This window comes from Sander lucioperca, chromosome 9 (genome assembly GCF_008315115.2).
Source record: "Sander lucioperca isolate FBNREF2018 chromosome 9, SLUC_FBN_1.2, whole genome shotgun sequence".
Classification (NCBI taxonomy): domain Eukaryota; kingdom Metazoa; phylum Chordata; class Actinopteri; order Perciformes; family Percidae; genus Sander; species Sander lucioperca.
The window spans coordinates 9,976,977-9,995,616 of NC_050181.1; the positions used below are offsets into that span (position 1 = coordinate 9,976,977).

General features: G+C 40.1%; 1 protein-coding gene and 1 long non-coding RNA gene across 3 annotated transcripts in view; one reads left to right on the plus strand and one right to left on the minus strand.

Annotated features, from left to right (window-relative positions):
- The window catches only part of spidr (scaffold protein involved in DNA repair), a 38,770-nt gene that overhangs the window by 17,228 nt on the left and 2,902 nt on the right, over positions 1-18,640 (minus strand). For both annotated transcript variants that reach the window (XM_036004816.1, XM_031294076.2), the window contains exons 5-10: positions 18,553-18,640; positions 14,015-14,244; positions 13,046-13,143; positions 11,335-11,554; positions 6,337-6,541; positions 3,813-4,039 (exon numbers count right to left, since the gene is read on the minus strand). The exon at positions 18,553-18,640 is cut by the window's right edge and continues 49 nt beyond it. In XM_036004816.1, the coding sequence (XP_035860709.1) occupies positions 3,813-4,039; positions 6,337-6,541; positions 11,335-11,554; positions 13,046-13,143; positions 14,015-14,244; positions 18,553-18,640 (1,068 nt within the window). The remainder of the gene's footprint in view (positions 1-3,812; positions 4,040-6,336; positions 6,542-11,334; positions 11,555-13,045; positions 13,144-14,014; positions 14,245-18,552) is intronic.
- Positions 1,454-4,890, plus strand: LOC118495769. Its single transcript, XR_004898205.1, has 2 exons — positions 1,454-1,671; positions 3,838-4,890. It is a non-coding gene; the product is annotated as an uncharacterized LOC118495769 (long non-coding RNA).

Below are 18,640 nucleotides of genomic sequence, written 5' to 3' on the forward strand. Positions count from 1 at the left end.
ATGCGTTTTCAACTCAGACATTGTTTAAATTCACTTATCCTGTTAGCTGCTAGCTGCCGTCTGGGATGAGTGAGTGTGTTCAGCCAGGCTACGGTAATAATCATCAAGCAGCAGTTCCCTATGTATTTGTAGCATATATATCCATTTTGTGTGCGATCCATCTGCCGTTGGTGAATAGTAGTCTCTGCAGTGGCGAACTGTGTGTTAGTTGCCTTAGCCAGGCTAGCAGGGCCGACCGGCATCCTTCTAATTCCTCCCCGCCTTCCTCACCTGCCGCGGCCGACAACAATTCACGGGCGCCCGCTGGTCTGGTGGATGTCCTCCAGAGGACAGTTCATGCTTTCGCGGCGAAATTTTTGCGGCGAAAAAAGTTTATTTCCCCCTCAAAAATAGGTAATTGAGCACTGTAGTGGTTATGATCAGATCAGTGACTATGTAACTACATGGAAACGGGAGAAATGATGCCTGTTTCTTGTAAAGTAACAGCGTTACAGAAGGCTGGCTGTAGTCTTGCGCTGAAGTCCCGTGGGATTTCAGTTGTAGCAGGAAAAGGTAAACAGCAGTGTGCAGATGGAAGCGTGGTGTGAGAAGAGTAAAGAGCGGAGGTGTTCACAAGGGAAGAAGCTTGGAGTAACCTATGGAGCTAGAGCTAGCCTTCAGTAACGCTATTACTGTACAAGAAACAGGCATCATTTGTCCCGTTTCCATGTAGTTACATAGTCACTGATATGATCATAACCACTACAGTGCTCAATTACATATTTTTGAGGGGGAAATAAACTTTTTTTCGCCGCAAAAACTTTGCCGCGAAAGCATGAACTGTCCTCTGGAGGACATCCACCAGACCAGCGGGCGCCCGTGGATTGTTGTCGGCCGCGGCAGGTGAGGAAGGCGGGGAGGAATTAGAAGGATGCCGGTCGGCCCTGCTAGCCTGGGTAAGGCAACTAACACACAGTTCACCACTGCAGAGACTACTATTCACCAACAGCAGATGGATCGCACACAAAATGGATATATATGCTACAAATACATAGGGAACTGCTGCTTGATGATTATTACCGAAGCCTGGCTGAACACACTCACTCATCCCAGACGGCAGCTAGCAGCTAACAGGGTAGGTGAATTTAAACAATGTCTGAGTTGAAAACGCATCTTGTTGTCGTGTAAGGGCTCTGTTCATGTTGCACAGACATTTTAATTGCATTTTGTGTCTGTTAAGAGGCACAAAGGCACTCTTTATGATATGCCCCCAAAACTGCCGTTTTAGCTAACGGGAGCTCTCGGCATTAGCTGCAGCAGCTCCAGTTAGCTAGCACCGATTCGGCACGTTTTTTTTCGACAGTACTCACATACTTATAGCGATCAAGAGTAACGTAAAAATTGCCCGGAGTTCTCCTTTAAGCTCGTTGTCTTGGTGTTACAGCCCACAAAATCTCACTGCTCTCATCAGCATTGTTTCCAGTCAAAACAAGCAGCTGTTTTCAGCTAAAGCGTCTGATAAACCTGCTTTGCGCTACAGCCAAACCCAAAACGACAAACAGACAAAGTTAGCAACTAACTGGCGAACATTGTGGTGCATTCAACAGCTAAAGAGCTAGATATTTCCTTCAGGAGTTGGTGGAGACAAAAACAGAGCTAAAAGAGAGTGAATATTGGACTTACTTTCACCAGGTAACCAAAGCAAAACTCAAAATGAATACAAATGTTGCTCCGTGTCTTTTTCTTGATTAACCGCTTTGTCAATAAAAATTGTGAAAAATGCCCACTACAATTTCCCACAGCCCAAGGTCTTCAAAGGTCTTGTTGTGTCTGACCAACAGTCAAACTCCAAATATATTCAGTTAACTATCATGTGTGACAAAGAAAAGCCTAAAATCCAGCTATTTTTTTTTTCATTTTTCTTATAAAAAGGCTTTAATGATTATTAAATTATCAAAATAGGTCGGAATTAATTGTCTGAAAATCGACTAATCGTTTCAAGCTCTATGAGTAAAGTTTTTTTCAATGAATATGAATACAATGTGTAGGATTCAACTTCCGATAAACCACAGTTAAAGGTCCCATGACATGGTGCTTTTTGGATGCTTTTATATAGGCCTTAGTGGTCCCCTAATACTGTATCTGAAGTCTCTTTCCCGAAATTCAGCCTTGTTGCAGAATTACAGCCACTAGAGCCAGTCCCACAATGAGCTTTCCTTAGTATGTGCCATTTCTGTGTCTGTAGCTATTGAGGAGGAGAGGGGGGGGGGCAAGGTGGAGGGTGGGGCCTTGACCAACTGCCACTTTGCTCGTTTGAAAGCCATGATGTCTCTCTCTCATGGGTGGGCCAAATTCTCTGGGCGGGCAAAGCAGAGAAAGGGGAGGTAACCTTGCTCCTTATGAGCTCATAAGGAGCTCTAGTCACTGGGGGACCATAGGCAGGCTGGGGGAACGCATATTAATGTTAAAAAACCTCATAAAGTGAAATTTTCATGCCATGGGACCTTTAAAGCAAATCTCGCCCCATTCCACACAACTGTACAATTTCTGTAATGCTGAGACTGAGAGGCATGCCATTTTTACACCCGTATACAATATAGTTGCTGTTTCCTTTAGAGCATTAAGGTAATAAAAGCTGCTGCAAACCTGTTCCACCCAGTGGAGTAGGTGTGGGCACCAATTCAACTCTGGCTTGCTGGTGCACGATATTCTGAAAACATGCTTCCTTTCCCGAGAATTGGCCAGAATCGCTCACAGAGGGGCTGGATTCAATTAGAAATGTTTGTGTCCTTTGTCAAGCAATGCCATATGGCTGGAGACAATGTGAGCACTTTGTGGGGCCCACTGCACTGTGAACAATAGCTCGACCACTTACACACATTGTGCCACCAAGGCCTGAGACCAAGGAAACCAGCATGCATTTTTTTTCTTTCAAAAAAAGAGTAATTTATATTGTGGGAGAGAAGCATACAAAGAAGATAAAATGTGATTTCTCTTTACCCCTTTTGGTATCAAGTGACAAACCAAAGGTCTCACTGGGCCGCTAATTATCAACTGGTCCAACAGTAGAGTTTAGATTCTCGGCCCGGGCCCGAGCCCGAGCGGGCCGTTATTTTCCACCACTATCCTCGGGCCGGGCCCGGGCCAGACCCTTGATCAAGCAATTTTTTTTTTTTTTTATCCATTACCTATTTAGCCTAATTGGGTGGGGAGAAAGCTATGCCATAATCAGAAATATTATAAATATGTACATATAAGCTATATAAAAGTAGCAAATGTGTACAAAATTTAGGCTGCAGTTACAAAATGCAGCACTTCATGCGCGTCTCCTCTCGCACGCATCACACAGGGCCTGCTGTGCTGTATTGTGTATCTTAAGTGCAACATGGAGCTTGAAGATGTAAAGAAAAAAAAGAAAAACAGGAGAATTACCTTTGAGCAAGTGTGGAGGAAAGTCGGAGGTATGGAAGCAGTTTAAACAAGTCGTGGGCAGTGACAACAATATGTTGTTCATCATTGTTTCTTTTTTTACGTTTCTTCATTCGGATCCATTTGCGATCCGTTCCATTCTGAATAAACAAACAGCGCAGTTTACAGGCTTCGTCCTTGTTGTATTATTCTAAACAGATTTCTGCAGTTCAAACAACTCTGAATTGTAGTTGAGAACGTCAGTTATAACGGCCCACGTGTTAAAAAAGTCGGGTTTAAATCGGGCTCGGGCTCATAATTACAGTTAATGTGTCGGGCCGGGCCGGTCTCGGACGCAACGTGCTTGGGCTCGGGTAGGTTCGGGCTTGATTTTTTGGGCCGATCTAAGCTCTATCCAACAGTACCTGGTTTTGCCTTTTTCTGCAGGAGGAGGAGCTGAGGAAGACCTGGTGGGAAGTCTGGGCTTGAGGATGGACACAGGGATGGAGTAAACTCTCTGGACCACCACCTCCACGTCCTGCCCCACAGAGCCAGCCTGGCCCAGCCCCTCTATAGCTTCCAGGAGAGAAAGGCAGTGTCTTGTTAAAACTCCTGGACCTCCAAAATTGCACAGAGCATTGGAGGCCACAACCTGAAGGGAAGATAGAGAGGGAAATGAAACATTAGTTAATGTAAATGATGTATTACACCTTAGAGCTGCAACGTTTAGTGAAATAATCAATTAGTTGATTGGCAGAAAACTGATCTGCAAGTATTTTGATAACTCATTATTTAAGATTAAATGCCAGTTTCAGCTTCTCAAGTATGAATAAATGCTGAGTCAGTTAAATATCATATGATGAGACTTTCTTTGAGTTGTGGACTGTTAGTTGGACAAAACAATACATTTCAAGAGGTCAACTTGGATTTGGAAACTAGTGATAAGCATTTTTGTTATTTTGTTTTTTACTATGTTCTGATATGATATAGACAAAATTATTAATATAATGAAAATAATCGTTTGTTGCATCCCTATGCTCTGTGTACGTGTATTACACATAAACAAACAAGACTAATTTCACTTGGCAAGTTTATGCCATCACACAGAAATTTGCATAGAGTTTGTTGTCAACACACATCATGGGAGTGAGCAGTGTTCACCTTTTCTTGAAGCTGCATTAGAAACCTGTTTTAAAAGGAGGGCATGGCTGATGGTGCCATGTTTTTCAGCCATAATTTATTTGTATTAACTTGAAGCAAACAGAGATTTAGATTCAAGAAATCAAAGATACATTTAAACCCAATTTTAAACTTCTATCCCTGCAGTAGTGACTAAATGCACCTGTTACTGACTGATTAAATCCTCCACTTATTGTTATTACTTTTGGTAAAAAAAAAAAATCTGATTGTGAAACGAAAGACACAAAAACATGTTCGCACAGTTGCACCTGTGACTTTATATGAATTTATAAAAGAATAAATTCATATTACATGTATAAAGAATGTTGACAAATGCTTCCTGATGTGTGAATTCAATTTTGTTTTTTGCAAGTAAACAACTAAACCTGAGTAGAACCTTATGGCCAGTAGCTCATTGGACTGATGCCATTTTTCTGTCATAGTGACTGAATGTGCACTGAAACTGAGTGACAGAGTTTAAGAGGCATTACCAGCAGTGTTGGGCAAGTTACTTTTAAAAAGTAATTAGTTACAGTTACTAGTTACTTCTTCCAAAAAGTAACTAAATTAGTTACTCAGTTACAAATTATGAAAGTAACTAGTTACTTCAGAAAGTAACTACTGCGTTACTTTCAAGTAAATTTCTAAATGTTCAAATGTGACCCCACCTCCACCCCTCTTTAACGGAACTTAAAATACATGTGCATGTTCAATTATTTATGATAAATCTGAATATTATAATGAAATGGACACTTAATACAATACATTATTAACAGAAACAATGTACACAAATCTAAACTATTTTAATGTTGCTGTGGGACAAAGTGAGACTAACCTCCAATCAAATGCCATGTATGTAGATATTATGTTTATATAGTGGATCGATACAAATAACACAACACCTCAACAGGCCACAACTGGGCAAAATTAAATTATGCTTGTTAAGCACTATACCAAAAATAAATAACAAATATATGCACACTTTGTAGTGCAAATAACATAAGTGGCCTGTTGTTTATACTTGTGCGCTGGTGTGTGCGTCGAGCCGGCGTGTGTGTGTGTGTGTGTGTGTGTGTGTGGGGGGAGTGTGTGATAGAGCGAGGGAGAAGTGAGAGAGTGACGGCGATTAGCTTTGGAGCGAGTACTCTAGAGTCATAGTAAGAGAAACAAAGTGTCTCACTGTGTTTTCTGACCAAGGTGGAAAATTTGTAGCAGGAAAAGTTAACCCTCTCCTTGATTTCATAACGCCATACCTGTCTCTCTCTCGTTGACTGACTCGCTTGTGTTGTTCTTGTGTGTCCGACTATGCGTGCTTTCGAACACCCGCCCAACTCTACCTCTGATTAGCTTACCATGACATTTTACTCAACCTCAGCCAATCGTCAGCATTTATGCGCTTGTGTCGTGCACTGCCCACTAACCAAGGAAGAACAGTAAAAAAAAAAAAAAAAAAGTCTTTGCCTCTCGGCTCAGACTCAGAGATCTTCTTGGTCTGATGAAAAAAGCAGCTTCAAATATAGTAACGCGCCGCATTTTTTGTCAGTAACGCCGTTATTAAGATGGGAAGAGTAATCAGTTAGATTACTCATTACTGAAAAAAAGTAACGCCGTTATTTATAATGCCGTTATTCCCATCACTGATTACCAGGGGGTTTAAAAAGGTGTGTTGAATGTCTCACACAGTATGAACTACTATACTAAATACAGTACATTTTGAATTGGGAATGAAATGTAAGGCACGTTAGTCTAATGATATCAATGCATACGCACGTGTTTGGCATTGATCCCCTCTGTGGTCCTGCATTCCTCCAGTAGTCCAAATATCTTACACAAAGAATACGGATGGCACCTTTTTGCTGAGAGTAGGCCTCTAGGAATGGACATGTTGGCTTGTTTGGTAGCAGAGTAGACTTTCTGGCTGAAGTGTGTGTTCAGAATAATGTCACAGCTGAAACCCTCTATAGAAAGACTTTGCCTGCAAAGAGATAAAGTTCATTAGTTTTAGATTCGGGATACAGCAGTAGTTTCAGTGCTCTTGCTGCATTCTACACCTTGACTCTGCACTTTCTTACTGAGTTTGGGACCCTGAATTTACCATGAAATTAAAAATATTTAAGGTGTTGGGCAATAATAAACAGTTTAAGGTTGTGATTCCGTTGATAACAGATGCAAAGACTCAGTTTTTACAGTACATTCAATGGAGTAGATTATTGCACAAACGTAGGGGGGTGAGAGCTCGAGACTTTTGAATGTCAAACTAAGATAAGGTACCAACCACCTCCACAGGTCTCTTTACTAGGTACCACCCAGCGCAGAGTACAAGTTCAAAAACGTTAACCTCTTCCGAGACAAGTGAAAATACAAAACGGATGCATTTGTCCTTTTTTACTGAGGTAAAAGACACATTTTCCATGTAAGGGCTACACCTTAAAAGGCTACACCTCGCAGCTCTGCACAACTTGATTAAATCGCTTTCCAAATGTGACATCAGGTGTGGAAAAACACTTCAACACTCGTCACAGAGGCTGAGAGTTCGCCAATTGAAAAAACAAAAACAAAAAAAACAAATCAATTGCAAAGACAGTGTATGTATGTGACCTGAAGTGCTCCCGTGTTTCATATGACCCATTTTGAACCATTACCAGCTCATATTCCACTCATCTGTGTGCGAAGGAGATGCTGAACTTCTCTTCATAAAGTTTAAGAAAAACATTTCCGGTGAAGTGTTTTCTAGGTAAATGACACACACCTGAGCGGTACCAAGCCTGAGAATAAAACAACTTGAACGACAGCCAGATAATTATATGGCCCGTTGTTTGTGGTAAGTTTGAGTGACGACTTAATTCCATCCATATGTGACAAGGATAATAGTGTCTGGAACCTTCCCAACATGTCAGAGCTAGCCTAGTTGAACCAGAGATATTAAAAAAAAAAAAAAAAACACACGGATGAAGTGGAAGAAACCATTTGTTAGGATATACATGGAAAGCAGGAAGGGAAGAGAATATAATTCAGAAAACAAATCATCATATACCCTCAGTTGACAGTTTTAGGTAGACCAAGCTAAAACTAAATGCAGTCGATGCGATCTTTGCGAAGGTTATTAAGTTCTGTTTCTGTCTTTATTTAGGTGTTTATGGTTATTGTAGGGGGGGTAGTTTGTCATTCTGTTGAATTGTATTCCATTAGACAGAGAGGTGTTTCTCATATTTAGTCCATCCTCATTGATATAAATGAGTCACTGTAAATGCGGTGTCCTTCTACGAATCAAAGCGGAGCATGATTCATAATAATTAGAAACAATTATGATTATATATTCACAAGATAAATATTTCAATAGATATTCAAACTTCCCAGTACACAAGGTAGAAAGAGGGTGGACACAATTAAATGCCTCATAGAGTTAAATCAACAACTAAATCAAGTTTTAAAATGATAATGTAGTCTTTACAAAGTATTTGTTGCAGGTTTTTGTCCTTGACTGCCTTTAAGTATACACACATGTTCATGGCACTGTTTTATCCATCTTCACTATATGCAGTCAAGCAAGACTAATACAATGTTATGCATTTGCCACATCTAAGGCTGCAACTGACGATTATTTTCATAGTCGATTAATCTGTCGATTATTTTCTCGATTAATCGATTAGTTGTTTGATCTATAAAAATGTCAAAATATGGTGAAAAATGTGGATCTGTGTTTCCCAAAGCCTAAGATGACGTCCTCAAATGTCTTGTTTTGCCCAAAACTCAAAGATATTCAGTTTACTGTCACAAAGGAGAGAAGAAACTAGAAGATATTCACATTTAACAACCTGGAATCAGAGAAATCTTATTTTTTTTTAATAAAAAAATGACTCAAACAATTAATCGATTATCAAAATAGTTGGTGACTAATTTAATAGTTGACAACTAATCGATTAATCAATTCATCGTTGCACCTCTAGCCACATCCAGTACATACTGTATGCTTCACCATGCTTGTGCAGATACTTGGACAACTCAGCCATTAGTCACTTAACTGAAAATGATACCGCAGGTATTCTGACATTCAATAATTTTAGTCACGTATCAGGTGAACATACCTAACGTCTGTTGGTTACACTTCTAAAATCTGCTTGTCTTTCTATGATCGTATGGTAAAAGAAATACGGACTCCTAGTCAGAGTAGGCGTGCACAATGATTTTCAACATTTTAGACTAAATATTTACTTGAAAATGGTAATACATAATACAAATGATCAATATGTGCAGTGCTAGCTAGATATCCATAAAACACCCCCAAACAGAGTGGCTGGATTTTATTTTACAATGGAAACCTTTTTTTTTTAAATTCAGTGGACAGTAACATTACTTTACATTAAGTATATTTAATCAAGTACTGTACTGTAGTACCATTTTGGAGTACCTGTACTTAATGAGTATTTCTATTCTATGCCACTTAATCCTAATACTGCACTACATTTCCGAGGGAAATATTGCACATTTTACTCCACAACATGTATTTGAGAATATAGCTGACAACAGTAGAGATGAAGTTATTAGCTACTTTTCCGATTAATACCAACCGAAAACATATGATCACTTTATAATATACGATGCAATGTTATGCATTAAATTACCAAGCAGGATGTAAATCAGTTATAATAAGTGCCATTTCAACCAACTTTAACAGTAAAGTACTCTTTACACATCTTTACACCTGCACCACAACAAATTCCTTGTACACATGTAGTACGTGACACTGCATGAGTATTTGTACTTATGATGAAACGTTTATCATTCAATCATCTGAGCAGAGATTAGTTTTTCAGTGACAGTCATACTGTAATGTTAGGAGAGTGGAACGTACAGTTCAGGAGAACAGGTACAACACCCGCCCAGGAAGTGTGATACTTTTGTGAACAGGTGAGTGGGCAGAGGTCATCATCAGACAGGTATCCGGGTGAAGGAGTGGCCCCGGCTGCTGCCGTCACAGCCCGTAAATTAACAATCCCTGCAGGTATTTCCGCTTCGGCCCACTCACAACAAGGCGTGGGAGGTGGGAGGAGCGAACATACTGCAGGAATTGTGGAGGAGTTTAACCCTTTATGAGTGCCACACAGGAAACTGATAAAGAGGAATTTTACCAGATGCACTGATGCCCTAAATTCCAGGTTTTTCCCCATATCAGCCAGTCGCTGTTGGATATCAATTATCTCTTTGGAGAATATTCGACTTGTCATCAGCATTTCCTGAGCTAAAATATTGACTGATTTAAAATGTAGACCAAATGCTATTACTGCTGAAAGTAATTTACATAAACAAAAGAGGATTTAAGGATGCTTGTTCAGAAGAGAAATAATTCTTTGAAAGAGTTAATTGGAATGTTTGGTGGGGGCTCTATTTGATCTTGTGACTTCAGGAATAGAATACAACAGGGAAGGAGAGGTGCTAAAGCCAGAGATACTTTCAAACCACCATGTGTTTTCAATCTCAGTCCTTTGGCTCCAACCACTCTGCTCCCAAATGCTCCAGAAAATAATCCTGTGTTTTTTCCCCCAGCTTGCTGGAAATGACCTAACTACTGCCAGGAAGAGGAATGTGAAGCATTCCCTGGAGCTGTTTGTGACGTCAGAGCGCTGAGGAGGCCTCTGCGCTTCCGCCAGCCTGGATATTCCAGAGTACACTCAACCTAAACTCCCAACAGCTGGAGTCAACCACTGCCTCACTCCAACTCCAAAACAATCACGAAAACACACAAACGCCTCCCCCCCCTCCTAGCCTCTACGCCCTGTCACACATCTGGGCCTTTGCTGCTTATTATTGTGAGCTGAGAACAGTACATTTTAAAACTTCAAACCTAAAAGAATTCTGAGTTCTACAGAATTATTTTTAAACTTCTTTTCCACGTTGAATGTATATTCAAGTGTTGTATTTTGTCAACCAGTATGTCTCCTCAGCATTATTTTATGAGATGCTGTTACTCTTTGTCCTTCGCATAGTGAGTCAGTCTCATTTTGTGTAACTTTTTAGTTTTTTATCGCCTGCCAAGAGATGATGTTAAAAATCAAAAAACGGAAGCACAAGAAAAAGTTATCAGTAGATTATTCAGACATTTTATAGACCTAATGATTAATCAAGAATATAATTAGCAGATTAATTAATAATCATAATAATCAGACCCTGCTAACTGCCCTGCAGCACCAAATATTCAAATCAAACTGCATGCAAGCTGCAGCAAAATGTGATTTTCGTTTAGACACATTTTAAGACGTGAAAAAACTTTTTTTTTGTGAATTTGTGTCTGATACGGTTTTTCCACAAAAAGGATAAATTAACTTAAGACTTGTAAAATGACATCTGACAACAACAACAACAACAACAACAACAACAACAACAACATGTCTCCTACTTTACTGAAAAGTCCAGTCTCAGTGTATGTCCACTGGAGGTTTCAAGTTTCCTCATCACACTTGTGTAAGTTGCATACTGGACACAACATTGGCTCCAAACTAGTTGTGAGGTCACAGCATCTTGCAGCGGCCCGGGTTCGAATCTGACTGTGGCCCTTTGCTGCGTGTCATCCCCACTTTTTCTCTTCCCTTTCCTATCTATCCACTGTCACTATCAAATAAAGGGAAAAGCCCCAAAAATGCTAGTGTCAAACTCTGCACATGAATCATTCTACACAGTGAAGCTCGAACATCCAGGTGAAGTAACAATAAGAAAAACATATTTTAAAGTGGAGGGGGACTTTAAAGCGTGACATGTACTGCATCCTCTCACCATGGCGGGTATATGTGGACGATATCTCTGGGTGCAGGAGTCAGCTGGGCAGCAGTCTCTCTGTTGAACAACACCAGCATACGAACTTTTTTCTCAGAGGGAGGGTTACTGTGTTGGTGGCCCTCTCCGGGAGGCCGGTGGCGCTCACAGTGCGCCAGTTGCATGCTGCACTCCTCCTGAACCTCCAGCACCTCCAGCACCAGCACGCCAGGCCTGTCCACTGGAGAGCAGAGCAACAACACCACATATGTTGAGTGTGTGTGTGTGTGTGTGTATGTGTGTGTGTGTGTGTGTGTGTGTGTGTGTGTGTGTGTGTGTGTGTGTGAAAGAGTGCACTCTTGCTCTCTGTAGGACTCATTATGCGTAAGAGAGTAATTTACTTTTAGCATCAGAACAATTCGCACTACATAACTGTGAAGCTGTTATTGACTCAGGCTGAGTTGGATATGAAACGGTGAATCCTGCCGAGTGATTTGGAATTTTACCATGGAGCTGACTGTGCTTCTGGCCAGAAACAATAAAGTCAACAGAGATAATTAAGAAGAGCAAATCGGGACAATGTCCTGAAGCTGTAAATCAAACTGAGATAAGACAGCAACTTGGCTGCATGTACATTTTGTGTGTAAACTTGATTGCACTGAATTGTGAAAATTGCACCACAAGAGCTCACAGTGGATGCAGTTCAGTGACGTAAAGCCATAAAAACCCCTGGAAGTGGCCAGAGGGGGGATTTTAATACGATAAAAGTAAATCATATCAAAGGGAGCAAAAAAATTATTTTGAGTGAAGTTTTAATATGCATTTGTCCAAACATGAATTTGAAGTGCTTCATTTGTGCTTTGTGCATTTAGGTTCCAGATTACAAATCATCAAAATAACCCAGGGTAAGCCAACACTGTCTATAAGTCCTCCTCTTGGCCTATAATGATCTGATAAGTTGTAGGCAGGGCATTATGTAAGGCAACAATTCAAAGCCTGTGCGAGTGCAGATACATCACACGCCAAAATAACAGCAACAAAGATAAACAGGTGTCCTGTAACAGCATGATCTATCCAGGTAATAGTGGTATTGTTAAGAATGTACCAGGGAGTGGAACATATAAAAAATAACAAACTCTCCTTAAAAGATTCAATTATGCACTCTGCACACCATCTGACTTTAATTGTTTGAAAACTCTACATAAACAGAAGCAGTCGTCAATGCAAAAAACACTACTGATTGGAGCTTTAAAAATTAGGTCAAGTCAAAATAATCCTCCACGCTTTAATTCTTTACACATTACGTTAATCAAACATTACGCCACAAACTCTCTCTTAGTTGGATAAGGTGGGTGTTTTCTTTTTCCACAATCAACTGTCACCTTTAAGGCACTGCTTGTGTCCTATTATAAAAGGAGATACTTAACAAGAGAACACAAGGTGTTTGGTACACCACGGAAAGGAAAAAAGAACTAGGCAAGCAGTTTCCTGTCACCTACATATTGAGTTCAATGTTCGGAGCTACAGTGATCAACCTACAGCCGGCACTTCTCTCAGCGTGGCCTCTCCATACAATCACAAAGAAAAAAAAAATCACACCTGCTCAGAGACGGGCTTCATCCCACTCACAAATCCAGGTTCAGCGTTAAAAGTGAATGGTGATTCAGAGGTGAATGTGTGCAGCATCCTGGGTGTAATTGTGGAGAATCCAGTAGCTTTGTGCGTGGATCACCTGTTGTTGAGGTGTCAGAGATGGACTGGTGCCTCCAGAAGCTAACAGCTGACCTCTGTCTGCACTGGAGTCGATTCAGCCTCTCAGCCAGACCTCCACTAAGCAACAAAAAAACATAGAGGTACAATAGGTGACGTTACGTAAGAACAAAAGCATGTGTAAAACTGTTTATTTCAAAGAAAAAGATTGTCTGATGCAAAACACAAGCTGTCGAAGACTACAGATAGCCATCTGTCAGAATTGGTGGGCTTGGAGATGGCAATGACATTCAGCACCCACATCATGACACCAGGTGTCCCTTTCATCATCGGTTCTGCAGTGGAAAGAAAGTTTGACGGTCGTCTGGCAGCAAGCAATACGTCTTGTTCATTTGATTGCTCTTATAATGAGGCAATACACTGTGACACTTGATATATATAATAATGTGTGGTAGAGATGCACTGATCAATATTGGGCCAGTACCAACCTTATTAATCAGGTATCAGCTACAATAATGTCATAAAATTCTGTGTTTATGCGATCATTTACAGTTACATTCAATCAGTCAGGGTAACTGACTCAGTTTTTAGCGCCACAACAATCCCTGGCCTCATGTTACCTCATGTTCCACACACTGTAGTAAATTGAGAACATTAGTATTGGATCGGGAATATATCGGCAGATGCTCTTCGTTAAGATATAGGGCTGCGTGATTTGGAGAAAAAGTCATATTGTGATTGCGCTTTACAATGCTGCGATGACGACTGCGATATAATGGTATCATGAGTTTACTTGATTATCAAGGAAAATGCAGATAATTAGCTACTAAAATGTATGTAATCACACAGAGTGACATCGCGATTGTGATTAGATTAATCGTGCAGCCCTATTAAGATATAAGAATCAGTATCACAGTACAAAGAGCTGAATTGGTGCATGCCTGATGTGACTTTTAAAAAAAACTAAAAAATATCAAATAAAAACTCAAACCTTTGAAATTTCCTTTTCTTTTTGGCAGAGTCTTCAGGAGTCTTGGACAGCATCTTGGACTGCGGTTTCTGAGGCGTCTGCAGCATCGCCTGAGCAGATCTGACCCAGTCACTGATTGACCTTTTGCTGCCCTCACCAGTTTGGAGAGGAGAGTCCGGTCTACTCAAAGTCACTGTGCCATCAATACTCTCGCCATCAGACACGTAACCTGAGATCTCTAGCTCTGTCATCTGGGGATGAAGTAATAATTATTAAACTTCAAAAAAAATAATAATAATTTGACCCAATTTTGAAACAGGTCATGTTTAAATGAATTTGAACATAGTGTTAAATTGCAGATAAAATACCACTATATATCAGGTGGGTATTAGATATTTAAAATGGCCTCAGCATTCAGTAAATTCATAGTCATCAAAGATTAAATAAAATCAATAAACTCAATCATACTGTGGGTGGATACGGTACACTGATAATAATAATAATAATTGTAACGCCCTTCGAGGGACCCAAGGACGCTTTACATGAAGGCAGAACAAGTAGCAAACAAACAAAATACATTAAAAAGGAAAAAAATGGATTTAGTGGTGGCACTGTGATACACTATCAGGCTGATTCATTTACAAGATATGGTTACAAAACAATCTTTTTTTGCTGTATCACTGCTCACTACACCTGAGGGAATCAGTTCTCATGGAAAAATCCACAAGGAACCTGAGTTCCTGTCATGTGCAGACAAGACCAGCATACCAGACTCTGTCAGCCAACATGCTCTCTTATTTGAATCAACTTGACCCTGCTAGGCAGAATGCCAGCAGACGTCACACACTAAACAGCTACAGAGAAAAAGGAACACTATGTTCCTGGCCCTGGCTCAAAAATGTTTTCACCCAGCACTGAAAGCATTGTAAGTACACAGCTCTGCACAGCCTCATCCACTCGCAGGTTTTCCTGAACAAACAGTAGTAAAAAGATGTTTATAGCCCTGCTCTGTTGACACGGCCCTGATCTAGTGAGAAGCCCTGATGTGGTGGAGGTTGTTGACCCTTAAAGCGGCTGATGATAGCAGACTAGGACACGCTTCATCTGGGAGGTCACCATCCTCTTTGGCCTTGAGATGCAAAGTAGCCCTCAGAGCTCCGCCTATCCACTTTCAGCGCTAGTACAATAACACAGAAAGCTGGCAGACATACGCCGAGTGAGTCAGCCGCACATTTATCTGGAGTAATAAACTTGGACTTTTCTCCTCTGTATCCTGTTAGATCCGGTTTGATTTAAACTTGGCAGTGTGTAAGCAAGCTTTCCGGGCAGCAAAAAAATTTCAACTAGGTTCCACTTTGCTGCTTTAATTGAATCAAAATCTACCGTATTTTGATTGAAATGCTATGAAAGATGCTATATAACTAAATGATATTCCCATTACAGAACATCTACTTGAGTGATGAGCAATCCCACGGTCAAAAATACAACATGCATACATTTCAGTACAACCATATTGGAAAAACTAGGACCCATAAGACTGTCTTTGAAGTAGGCCTCTGACCACAAGCCTCCTGTTAGGTGATCTTGAGTCTTGTTTGACCACAGAGAGCTGATAGCAGCAAATTAAAACTGTGACAAAGGGAAGTAGCTTGGTCTGTGTGGGTGTGTGTGTGTGTGGGGGGGAGGAAGAGGTGTCTGTCTACAGGCTTCCTCTTGACATACAGCCTGAAAAAACTCAGAGCTTTATCACAACATACCAGTTACTTAAATGCATCTTAAGTTTAATTACCACAGTACTGTGCTGATTCGATTGATTTTTGGCTTCAACCATCGCCATCTTGTTCAAGAACATTTTCCAAAACCGCTATCTACACAACCACATAAACTCATCAATTTGCCACATTTAGCTGATCAATTACATGTTCTAAATGTGTGCTACAATGACTACGCGCTGTGTGGTCTTAAAAGACCTTCACCACTCCTTGTACATTCTGTAATGCCAGCCCTGCCTTTAACAAACACTGCTCCTGAATCACTTCTGAGAAGGAACAGTCAATCCAAGTCTCCAAAGCATACAGGAGGGCCCGCAAAAGATTGACTACTGTGATAAGACGAAAATGTTTGTCTAATGAAATAGCATGAACACTGTGTTCAGTAAACCATAGTGTATGCATCATATTACGTGGTGTGTTAGCGATTATTTTCATTATTGATTCATCTGCTGATTATTTTCTTCTTTCATTTTCAGAGAGCAGCACAAATTCTCAGAGCCCAAGTGTATGTCATTGAATGACTTGTTTTGTCTTAAAAACGGTCCAAACCCCATAAATATTCAATTCACTGTAATGTAACTCAAACAATGCAGTAAATCCCCACATTATAGAAGCTGGAACCATCAAATGTTTGGCATTTCTGGCTGAAAAATGACTTAATAGTCAATAAAAGCCAATTAATCTTCTGTCAATTGATTATTTAACTGTGTTGCAGCTCCACTGTGTTTTGATTTCAATAAATAACACTATTAAAATGGTCTAATTCTTTACACATTTGAGTCTCAGAGGATCACAAGCAACTATTGTCTTCATTAAAGTAGAAAGGTTTCATCTTCATGCATTCCAAATGGTTTTAATGCTTTGGATCAGTGAATAAGTGGCAGCTTCTTCCTCCACACTCAGCACTTTATTGCTACCACAGCTTGTGAACCTGAACCCAGAAAGAGCACAATGCAATGCTGGTTTGAGCCTGTCAGGTCCTTTTAGGATATGGGAACAAGACTGCAATACTCCACCTAGTGGTATAATGGCTAAACATATAACAGAATAAAAAATCAAAATAAGTAAAACACTGATATGAAGACTTAAAATAGAACACCATAACAAGTATTCTTTTACATTATACTTATATTATACATATAACATATGCATTCATGCCATGTAAGCCAAAACTGATGGTAAGTCCATCAGGTTTAATACACACAGTAAACAGAACATCTACTTGTGTCTTAATGGACTTAAAAAAAAAAAAAAAAAAGTACTGACACATATGACACTACTTCTAGGATAACTGCATGCACTGGCAGTCAACTGAACACTTTTAATTAGAAACATACACTGGACTCAATAAGCTGTGTAGAGTTTAAATGGTTGTGTGGCACCATCTAGTGTTCATTAAAACACATAACACCCTTGAGAAAATGTGTTATACTGTACAGTGGCTTGCATAAGTTTACACACCCATGCTAAAGTTGACTAAAAAGAGGAATAAAAAAAAAACATCTTTTGGAAATTGATCTTAATGCCTTAATTAAAAGAATTTGGAAAAATCCAACCTTTAAGGACACCAATAGTGTCATTAAATAATTCTTTGTGAATGAATAATGTATCGTAAATAAATAAATGTTCTTCCTTAAAATACAGGGGGCATAAGTATACACACCCCTATGTTAAATTCCCATAGAGGCAGGCAGATTCTTATTTTTAAAGGCCAGTTATTTCATGGATCCAGGATACTATGCATCCTGATAAGTTCCCTTGGCCTTTGGAATTAAAATAGTCCCACATCATCACATACCCTTCACCATATCTCACGATTGGCATGGGGTACTTTCCATAAAATCATCTCTCAATGCAAATCAAACCAGCTATTAGGCTAACTGAAATACAACCATGCCAATCTCTAGGTATGGTGAATGGTATGTGATGATGTGGGGCTATTTTAATTCCAAAGGCCAAGGGAACTTTATCAGGATGCATAGTATCCTGGATCCATGAAATAACTGGCCTTGAAAAATAAAAATCTGCCTGCCTCTATGGGAATTTAACATAAGGGTGTACTTACTTATGCCTCCTGTATTTTAAGGAAGAACATTTATTTATTTACGATACATTATTCATTCACAAAGAAAATTTGTGTCCTTAAAAGGTTGGATTTTTCCAAATTTATTTTTAATTAAGGCATTAAGATAAATTTCCAAAAGATGGTTTTTATTCCTCTTTTTAGTCAACTTTAACATGGGTGTGTAAACTTATGCAAGCCACTGTATGTTACATTGACTGAATCTCACTTTTCTATTTGATAGCTCCTCGCTCCTGAACCCTGGCCATCTCAAAGCTCCTTTTCCTGCCCCGAGGAGTGAGGATCGTGGGCAAGGATGCCCGAGAGCAGCCTTCCCGGAAGCCATGGAGCTGAAAGCCATTGCTAACTCCGCCCATACAGCTGACAAATTCACCTGACGCTTCAGAGAGAGATTGAGATTGAGATTCAGCCCCGGTGTCTAGTGTTGCATTGCCAGACCTATCTCCACAGCGCTGTGTCAGTGCTGAAGTATGGTCTGGCTACACCGCCTATCTATTCAGGGATAGGGGAAAACACTCTGGAATGTTTGCATTTCTATAAACCAATCACAACCGTAGTTGGCAGCATAAGCCCCGATAGCGGAGATAGCAAGAGGGGGGGACACGGGCCGGATGTCAGGCTTTATGCATGAAATGAAAATCCGTTGAGCCAGACTATAGTGTCAGAAGCAACATAAAGTATCAGAATAAGTACACTTCACTCACATTTGTAGGTTTAAGAGGTAAATCTTCTGGCTTTTCGTCAAAGGACTCCGACTCACAGTCAGAGATTTGTTGCCCGCTGTCCTTTTCA